The sequence below is a fragment of the Oryx dammah genome, unplaced genomic scaffold (assembly GCF_014754425.2).
Source record: "Oryx dammah isolate SB20612 unplaced genomic scaffold, SCBI_Odam_1.1 HiC_scaffold_482, whole genome shotgun sequence".
NCBI lineage: Eukaryota > Metazoa > Chordata > Mammalia > Artiodactyla > Bovidae > Oryx > Oryx dammah.
Window position 1 is genome coordinate 1 of NW_024070643.1, and position 11,031 is coordinate 11,031.

Sequence of the window (11,031 nt, forward strand, 5' to 3'; positions counted from 1 at the left end):
AACTTTTTGAGTGGATAATACAGCTGAGTCTTAGAAAATTATGAACATACTGGGATCTCAGCCCAGTTTACTCACTGACATGGATGCATCTGGGAGGAGGAGACCAGCCACTCTCTGTGCAGTTCATTGTGTTCTGATCATTTTGAAGACTGTAGCCTTCATAGCAGCGAACTCTTACAGTTTCACCCTGTAAATATTTTTCTTCATGATGTGGGTTATGTCCATTTTCCAAATAATTGAAGATACATTGTCCTAAGGATCATAAAATTAATATGAAAGAAATACAACATAAATTTGGGAAAATAGTACATTAAAATTAATCTTATAGAATTTACTTGAGAATAAATTAGTATTCAAATATATCACATAAGAATAAAAATGAAAGCTAGTACACATGTTTGTTGGAAATGAAAATCAACATTCCATATTATTTATCCTTAGTTTATGATTAAAATATGTATTAATGATACAGATATTCTTGTAAAGCCTCTGTATCTCTCACAGGATTTACATTAAGAGCCTCTAGTATGGAAAATCTATTGGATGTTTCTCCTCATAGAACTCAACCCTTGGCCTTACTGTTGTTATACAACACTTAATTGTATTCACTTATATATCCTGTTTAAGTATGCTATAATTTTACAAAATACCATTAGAAAAAAGAGAATTGTTACTTTAGAGGCAGGAAAGTAGTTGAGGACTAAACGAAGCAGCCCCAGAAAATACTGTGTTCAGTTGACCTGACGTTTTTCTATATTTTATGGTTTTAGGAAAGTCCACAATGCCTTCCACACTCCTTTCTCCAAATATTAAAGCTGAGTTCTCACTACTGAGTGTGCAGGACTTAGCGTCCATTTCTCATGATTACACATGACTGATGTGACAGTGTGACAAACTCATACCTGATGTGGAGGCTTCCTCCTCCCTGTCTGGGGTCACTGGCCCTGAAGAAAGCTAGCTGTCTCTCAAGCAAGCTGCAGAGATGCCCACGTGATCAGGTGCTGAGGCCTCCCCCAAAAGCAAGGAGAGTGAGCCAACTTGGAAGCAAAGCCTCCAGCCCAGCTGAGCATGCAGGTGACAGCATCCCAGGCTATTACCCAGTTGCCATCCAAACAGAGTGACTCAGAATTAGCCAGCGAGGCCCTTTCCTCATTCTGAGCCACAGAAATTCTAAGAATGTGGAGATGTGTGGTCTTAAGCCAATATGTTTTTTAGAAAATGTGTTAATTAGGAGTATGTGTCTAGTGCAATGGCCATCTCAGTTGGTGCTAGTGGTAAAGAACGAACCCACCTGCCCATGCAGGAGATATAGTAGTACAGGCAGGTTCGATCCTTGGGTTTGGATGATCCGCTGGAGGAGGGCATGGCAACCTACTCCAGCATTTTTGCTTGGAAAATCCCATGGACCGAGAAGCCGGGTGGGCTACAGTCAATGGGGAGGCAGCACATGACTGAAGCGACTTAGCATGCAGGCATGAAGGCACGCAGGCATCTACTACAATAGGTGTTAGATAATGTGAGTTTAATATAATGGCTCGGATCTGATATTACAATTATTTTGCATGCTAAAACTTTCACAATTGCACCCATAAATTATGAAAAATAACTGTGCATAAATATTCAAACATTTAGCTTTAAGACCACTTTTAGAAAGAGTTCAGTTGTTAATGAGAAGACAAGAGTTGCATTGGAATGTCTGGTGAAGAGTTGTCGAAGTTTCACATTTCTCTTTCATGTTGTGTACTCCTTCTCTTATTTAGAAATATGCCTGTAGACTTATCTATAATTGATTAACAGACTATCACTCATATACCTGGGAATCAGGAGAAACTGAATTAAATAACATATCTGCCTGCTCCTTAGCAATAATGGTGATGCAGCCTTTCTTATAAGTGATCTGGGGCCTGAGCTACTATTTTTTATTGTTTTTAATTTGTGTGATTTTTCATTCATTATTTTCTTTTTTTAAAATTTATTTATTTTAATTGGAGGTTAATTACTTTACAATATTGTATTGGTTTTGCCATACATAAACATGAATCTGCCATAAGTATACTTTTAATTGTAACACTTAGGACTAGACAGGGAGCTTTATTGTGCTGTAAGTCTTGTTCATGAAAAAAATTGCCAAATGGTCTAAAATAACATGCAACAAATTATGAGATGAATAATGCAGAGTGATGCATATTCTATTCACATCTTGAATTTCACAAGGTATCATAAAACTCAGTAGAAGTTTCATTTAAAAGAACTTGAAGACAAATGGATTATTAAAGAAAATGAAAGACAAAAACATCATAATGAAGAACTTATAAGCTTACTTTTTTGGAGTAAAATCTTTGCTTTTACTATTTACTTATATTAACACATCTATATAATTTAATTTTTTGTTTTTTTCATTACTTTTTATTGAAATGTAGTTGTTTTACATTGTTGGGTTAGCTTCTGCTGTACATCATAAGTTCTCATTAGTTATCTATTTTATTCAAAACAGCCAGGACATGGAATCAACTTAAATGTCCATGAACAGAAGAATAGAATAGATTGAACCCAAGTCTCCTGAATCACAGGCAGATTCTTTACCATCTGATCTTTTTTAAATAAGCCAATTGCTTTGCTGTCTCGGCTGCTGCAAAGGCGTGTGTCTCTGCTGATGAATGGTTTCCAGGCTTTCTTCGCATAAACGTCTTCCTACATAAACTTGACCAGTAGTCCCTCCTACTTTCTAAGCACTTGGATTCTTCTGTTCTTAGAACATACTTATTGGAACAATATAATAGAAATATTTTTACTTTTTGGTTCATTATTTGCCTTAGTTCATCTTTTTTTTTTTTCATACTGGCATGAAAGCTCTTGAAAGACATACCACCGTCCTCCACTGTATTCTTCACAATTACTCTTAGGCAACTTCTGACACATATTAGGTGCTTGCTGACAGCCTGAAAGTGAAATTACCTGGGCTCTGGACACTGTTGAACAAGCCTGGCTTGTTCCTCTAACAAGCTACCCCTGTGTGTCTATCTGAAATTTCTATGCTGAACCTCTTGTTCTCTGTCACAACCAAGCCTTTTCAGAGTTATGTCCACATGCTGTATTGCATTTCTTAACAATTTATTTAGCACATTCTAAGTAGGATTTTTCCTGTCTACTCCATCTTAAACTGTCTCTCTCACAATTAATGTTGGCACCATATTTTTAGTCTTTTAACCTGGCTTATTAACTGAATTAGAAGTATTCATTAGTATAACTATTCTAATGTAATTAGTTTATAATTTCCTTGACTAAACTGTATGGCAGGCATTATGACAATTGTATATGAATATTTTATTTTAATAGCTAAAAGATCTTTTGAAATATTAGAACATTTGTAAATATTAAATCTTTTTACAGATTCAGAGGAGTGAACAAAGCTTCAAATAGGTTGTTGCCCTTAGATTCATACTTAGCAAATGATGGAATTGGATATAGAATCATTTCAGGCTGATTCCATAGGAATTACTATTAGTCAATTTATTATCCCTTGTTCTTAAATCATTTTCTTCTGTCCAATCTATGCAACATTCATTCTGACATTTTTTCTCCTAAATTCTCTGGGTCCTCCTTTCTTTCTGTCCACTTTGCCATTTATTCTTCTTCCGTCAGACACCTCAGTGTTGGAAGCTTCAGAACTCAGTCTTGAGCTTTCTTCTATTTTCATTCTACATACTTTTCTAATCTGATGTCATCATTTAGAGAGTGATAATCAGTCTATGGTTTTTCCAGTAGTCATGTATGAATGTGAGAGTTGGACTGTGAAGAAGGCTGAGCACCGAAGAATTGATGCTTTTGAACTGTGGTGTTGGAGAAGACTCTTGAGAGTCCCTTGGACTGCAAGGAGATCCAACCAGTTCACTCTGAAGGAGATCAGCCCTGGGATTTCTTTGGAAGGAATGATGCTAAAGCTGAAACTCCAGTACTTTGGCCACCTCATGCAAAGAGTTGACGCATTGGAAAAGACTCTGATGCTGGGAGGGATTGGGGCAGGAGGAGAAGGGGACAACAGAGGATGAGATGGCTGGATGGCATCACTAACTCGATGGATGTAAATCTGAGTGAACTCCGGGAGTTGGTGATGGACAGGGAGGCCTGGTGTGCTGCGATTCAAGGGGTCGCAAAGAGTTGGACACGACTGAGGGAGTGAACTGAACTGAACTGAATCTCATGTGTATATCTCCTGGTTAAACCTATGCATTCAGCACTCCAGTTGATGTATCTTATGTTTATGGTCCCCATTGGCCCAGCCATAATGTGTTCAGGTCAAAGTTGTGATGCTCTTGCGAGAGTGTTCTTTCTCCTGCCAGTACCACGTACAAAGCCATTTCCATTTGTTTGCTTGCTTATGAGAAAATGGTATTCAAAACATGAGTCCTTTCAACTTTTGCTCTTTCTGACAATCAACATTTAGCAACTCTACATGCATTTATTACCAGGAAAATATATCCCAAATCTATTCTCTGCTCAGAATCACTTCAGCCAAGAATTTATCTAATCCCCACACTTTCTCACCCCACATGGTTTCTTGAATCTTCTCTTGTCCATCATAAGCACAACATACAGAAAAATCCACAAACGGCCTTCAAAAATCCAAATAAAATTATATCATTCCTTTTCTTAAAATTCCCTATGCCTTTTCATGAATCATAAAATCAATCAATGTTAATATGCCTTGAAATAACCCAGCTCCTCTTTCCTTTGCTTCATATCAGCTTCAGCTCATAAAATTCTCTATCATTCAGTAGAATACACCCACCTTCATATTTTCCAAATATTATTTTGCTGCCAAAGTTTGCACATAACTCTTCCCTTGACTTGAGACACTCAACATCCACTCAGCTTACCAGAGACTGAAGCCCTATTTCCAACCCTGGAAAAAACACGTCTGATTGGCAAAATAAAAGAGATCCATGTCATTGTCCTCAGAACTTGTCAAAGTCAGAAAATAAAATCACCTGTCAAAACCTGCAGAATTTAACATTCAAGGTAGGAGATATAAGCAGAAACTCAGGAGCAAATACTTGAACAGATCACAAGACCCTGTCATTTTGGTATTGAGTGAGTCACTGGACTTTAAAACTTCCCCTCCTTCCAGTTTACATTAAAGTAGAAGGAAGCATCATTCCTTAAAGATGATTCTAGATCAGTGTAATTTGGTAAAAATCAAACACTTCTGACAATTACTGTTAAATTTTGCTTATCTTGAAGGAAAGAACATTTGGAAAAGAGCACTTACCATAGCATGCAGCTTTATCGGACCAGCCGTCTTGACCACATACTATGGAGCCTGTGGTGCGCCCATCTCGAGTCTCATACCCATCAAGACATTCGTAGTCCAGCCTGTCGTTCAGCCTGAACAACGTGCCATCACTTTTGACTTTGGCCTTCTCAAATACTGGCCTGTCACAGGACTCTAAGGGATAATGGAATTGTGATTTCATTTCTAATACTATTTAGTGGGCAATTTGATTGAGTTTCATCTCAAGGGAAAAGGGCTTCACCAATTAGTATGTACTAATCATAAAATATTAGCCAAGAATTCCAGTGATATATCACTGTCCTGAAATAATTACTCAAAGTGAAAACAAGTGTATCTCTATGCAACATTTTTCTCAACACTTAATGTTCCTGAATTATTTACTTTAAGAACATGTTCCTCAGTTGTTGTACTTATGCATTTTCTCCAATGCTAGTATTAAAATAAGCCATTACAGAAGTATTGTACTATTTTCATAACAGCATTTTCTGAATTAATATGCCAAATTAATCAGCAGTTGTGACATATCTGCCAGAGAAAACTTCATTGAAAAAAAGTAATTTTCAAAAGGCAAGTTAATTTTTTAAAGATGTTATAAAATTTTTAAAATCCACATGCTGATTTTCCTTTTCCAACTATATTTCTAATGGTTGTATATTCTTTTATACCTTTCAAGGTTGAATACAGACATAATTCTTCATTTATAGCTATTTACAAGAAAACATGTTAACAATTAATCTGTTTTCACTAACACCATAGACTGATGTTAATAGTTTAAATAATTTACTTCAAATTTTCATAATGTGTTAAAGCAAAATTATACTAGTAAAATATAATAGAGACACTTTTCATAAAAGACTGTTAAAATGGAAAACTGTCATATATTAAAATAAAATAAGTTTGATATGTGCAACTTTTTTCATTTTGAGGGTGTAGTGCTTATAGCACATATAGACACTGGAAAAATGCAATGCAAAAGTAGAAAGGGATATTATAAATACTGACTTCATTTAAAGTGAATATGTAAAATACCACTTCAAAAATATCACTGTGTAGCTTTGGGATGAATAAGACAAACTCATTCATTGTTCTTAGAAAATCTTCATAAACATCTATGTGTTGCTACAAGAAAAACCTTCAGCACAACAGAATTTGGTCCTGTCTAGAAGTGTTTCTCTGTCTCCACTAACTAGATGTTTATGAAGATTTCCTAAGAATTTTTCACAAGGATATCTATCCTAGAGATTCAAACATATGAATTATATATCATATTACTTGAAGTTTATGCACCATGGCCTCACATCTTTGCTTAAAAACATAACTTTTAGGCTTAGGAGCAGAGACTCTGGCTTAAGAGTCTCCTAAAATAAATGCAGATGCAATCAGCATAAAGGTCTCAGCTGAAAATAAATGAATTTATCCCGAAAGAGAGGTAAAGCTCTTAGCAAAATTAGCTTTTAGTCACAGGATGTTTTAAAGTGACAAAACGTTGAACTAAATAGTACAATGATATTCTACTACACTAGTGATTAATCATTAAAGGCAAAAAAAGATACATTTTTCAAAGCTTTGTAATTGATCTTTTAAAATACAGCCATGGAACCACAAAACAATTCATATGACCCTGCCCCAGCAAAAAAAAGAAAAAAAAAAAGAAAAGAAAAGGAAAAAAGAAAAAAAAAGGAAAAAAGAACAAAGTTAAAGAATACTTCTGTATAGTTATCATCAGGATAAAGAATACTAAGATAATGAATTACTTACTAATGCATACAGGTTGAGCTGACCATCCATTTTGCAGACATGTAATTAACCCTGATGTCTTACCATCTGCTGTTACATATCCTGGTTTACACTTATATTCTATTTGTTTATTTAGGGGATACGTAAAGGTAGATTCAGACAAAAATCCATTCTCAATTCTTATTTCAGATTTTGAACATGTTTCTAAAAGGGAGAAAGCATAAAGAAAAGGTAATCATATATTTGATACACATTTCATAAGGACCCAAATAAGGTAATGATACAAAAAAGGGGAGTCGTTTATGACTATAAACCAAGAAAACGTCTAATCATTTAAGGTCCTGTGTAAGAGAAAAAAAAAAAAAGTATGAGTTTCCAAAGATATTAAACCAAAACACTTGATTTCTATTTTCTAGAGCAAAGCAAGATTTAAAATACTCTGGATCCCTTCTAGGAAATTATAAGAAATCTGTTTGTATAAAGGATCTGGAATCCCACAGCATGTCAGAAATCTTTTAGCAATGGGTTCCTTTCCTGGGACTTGTTGAAAGTATTCTCTAGTCTGGATCTTTTACACAAGCCAGAACTCAGATCAGGTGATGATCACAGAATCTTCCACCATAATTACCCCAGCCTTTGTCTCTGAGAATTTGAAATGTTGTCATCAAAACTGAGTGCTTAAAGCCGTATCAGTACATGGAGTTCAATGAAGATGACAAAGATCAATACATCCATTCATTTTACTAAGGATAAAACGTTGATCCTTCAAACCATGAATAACTAAACTTGGGAAAGTACAATTCTATCACCTAATAGATATCTTCATAGAATTCAGACAATTTTTTATAGTACTTCACGGATAAAGAAGAAATCAAGGAGAAAACTTTGAATATTTTGAATTGAATGAAAATAAAACCATGATAAGTAAAGTTTTATATGATTTATGAGATGACACAAAAGTGTGCTGAGGGGAATATTAAAATTACATAGCAATAATAGTAATGATAAGGAGTGAAAATCAATAACTGCATTTCCTTAAAACTGAAAATAGAAAAACAAACAAGCCCAGGACATATCATTTGGAAACACTGCAGTGATATTAGTAAGAGAGTAGAATAGGCCACCTTCACCTCTCCTTCCCTCCACAGACACACTGAATTAACAGCTATGTGTGTATCAGCTCCTTCTATTGAAAGTAAAAACAGTAGAGGAGAAGTTCTGCATCCAAGGCAAGTGAGAAAATGCCAAAATCTTAAGTGGGAGGGAAAACTAAGACACATTCCTGCAATAAAATCCATGCAGCAGAGGACCATACAATCTGAAGGGAACATTCAACTCCCAGCTTCTCCCGGAGGAGCAAAGAGTTTGATCCATCATCTAGGTCTCTGATTTTCCAAACACTAGTCCAGGGTCCAGCTTCCAATTTACCTGCCTCTGGGAGGCCTGGGATATCCGATCTCCTGGGATTACAGAAATGAAGAGGCAGTTATGAATCTGTACTAGCACTTCTCACATGTCTTCCCCTACCTTAATGAAGAGTGAGCAACTCCCAGTTTCATCATGGGAGTCAGACGGCACATCTGGACCTTCATCTTTTCCTGCTCTGCCTGAGGAATTGGCTTCTAACTAACCTGTCCCTGAGAGCTGATGAAACCCAACATTTGCATTTGTGCCTGGATACTACAGAGAGCTAAATCATGGTGCAGGAGGCACGGGGTTTGAAGTAGCATGCAGGCATTAACCACAGCTCCTTTCCCCAGGTCAGCGCAGAGTGAGCTAGGTGATAAACTCCAGTTGCCTGCTCCACCAAGTATTCTGACTTGTAGATCACTGCATACTCTCTACTCCTGGAGGAGGCTGACTACAAACACAGAAGTTTGGATGAGCACAGAGGTTAGAGAGGTAACCAAAATTCTGGCCAGGCTGATTAAAAAGGCTGAATTCTGGAAAGGCTCTACTTCTGAGGCCAATCTGTAAAGACTAGGACAAGTGGATGTTTAGCCTAATGCACAGTTTACCAACACACAGAGTTAAGAAAAATGATCAACTGAGAAGTATATTCAAATGAGAAGAACAAGATATCCATTGCTTTTTGTCCTGACCCAATACAGAAATTCGACAACCACCCACAGCAATCCTGACTAGGAGTGAGGTGTGGGCTCTATACCATACACTGAGATCCATGATGGCAGAAGAGTAGGTGCATGTGGAGTACATCTCTCTCCACGGATACAGCAGGAATACACCTCCAGACACAGAAGATCTTGCAGAATGCCAGCTGAGAACCTGACCCCTGGAAAAGAATATATAGAACCAGGCAACACTCAGCAGGACAAAGGGAGGAGGGAAGAAAGAGGAGAGTGAGTAGAACTGGATCTGCATCTGGGTTTGGGAACTAAAGCAGGGACAGAGCTGCATGGCAAGGCAAATGTTTGTGACAGAGGTGAAGCACTGAGACTGTTGGAGAGTGAAGCAGCTGACCAGTGAGAGTCTCAATGGAATGAGGATCACGCAGACAATCCTTGCCACAGCTGTACCTACACCAGACAGGGATGCAAGTCCCCTAGAAAGTGCTTCAGGTTGGAGTGGGAACATAGAGATTGGAAAGCAATCCCATGGCAAGGTCTACTGTTGACTGAAGGGAGATGGTGTGAGGGAACCTGAGTGAGGAGAGTGCAGGGGGAAATGCTTATGAAGGAAAGCCAGCTAACCTGGAGGCAGCGTGATACTGCTGAGTCACACACAGAGGATGGAGCCATCTCTATAGCCTCTCTCTCTGCACGTATCAGCACCAGACAGCTGAAACAACACAGGGAGGGTGGCCCTTTAAGACCTGATGTGCAAAGCAATGCAGAAGGACCTCAGCCAGGGTTAAGTCCCTGATGCGGTGAACAACAGAAAATGACCCCAACCGGGGGGCCTGTAAGCGCCTGAAGGGGTCAAGCAACAGAGAAAGACCAGCCAAAGAGGCCCTCTGATGGCCAGATGCCAGAAAAAGACTCTAATAAGATGATCGCTTCTGCAGCTGAGTCAGTTGGTTTCCCTGCACGCGTGGCACTGGCGGGGTTCCTATAATTCAAGCAGCTGTGTCACCTCCATGCTCAATCCTCTCTGGGCAGAGCTGTCAGAAGCTAGAAAAATCCCTAATAGTCACATATCTCCTGTGACAATAGCCACAGCTATGTATCCGGCGTTGCCGTGGTCCTCATTATCCAAGCTCCTGTATCACTCCTTAGCTTAATCTCACAAGAACAGAACATGCAGAGGCTAAAAAAAAACCCAAGGGCATCATATTTCCTGCTCTCCTAGCCAGTGGCTTCCCTTAGTACCTGGTACCGCCAGGGTCCCTGCAAACCAAGCAACTGCACCACCTCCACATTCGGTCCTCCCTGGGGCACACCCAAGTCCTCCAGGGGAGCTTCAGGAGCAAACTCCTGTGGACAACTCACATACAAAGGTGGAGATAAAACCACAAGTGAAATCCAGGGGCAGGTGGCTAAGGAATAGAACCAAAACATTCCCACCAGTGGTACAAGCTGAAGGTTGAATCCACATGATCAACTGGCAGACTTTGTATCTATGGAATATATAAAGGACAATGGGAGTTCCTGCAAAAGAAAACACACTAGCACTGGCAGATGTGGACATTAGAGCAAGAACAAGCAAGAGGAGGACCAGATGAGAGTCTGAGCTGCAGCCACAACAGGTAAGAGACCAGTCCAGAACTGGAGGGCATCCTAGTAGGTTTAGGTGGGCTGTGACTTACTTTGAGGAAAAGGATGCTGACAACTGATGCAAGAAAAATATTTATTATTCTTATAGTTTATTTATTTAGAAGTTGCTACTGGGTTTTAAATTTTTACCTGTTTTTTGCTCTCTGTTGTAGTAGCTGTTGATTTTAATACTACAATTAAATGTATTTACACTTTTGAGAAATAGTTTTAATCACACATTTAGGGGGCGGTCCTAAGATGGCGGAGGAATAGGAAGGGAAGACCACT

At 38.2% G+C, this 11,031-nt stretch overlaps 1 protein-coding gene across 1 annotated transcript; it reads right to left on the bottom strand.

Moving 5' to 3' along the window:
- Positions 1-52: 52 nt before the first annotated feature.
- Positions 53-10,464, bottom strand: LOC120859296 (complement factor H-like; the record flags this gene model as incomplete). The annotated part of the gene is made up of 4 exons (XM_040235444.1): positions 53-252; positions 5,270-5,446; positions 7,052-7,259; positions 10,360-10,464. Coding segments are annotated over 4 exons (675 nt in total), but the record flags the coding sequence as incomplete, so codon positions are not given.
- Positions 10,465-11,031: the final 567 nt, after the last annotated feature.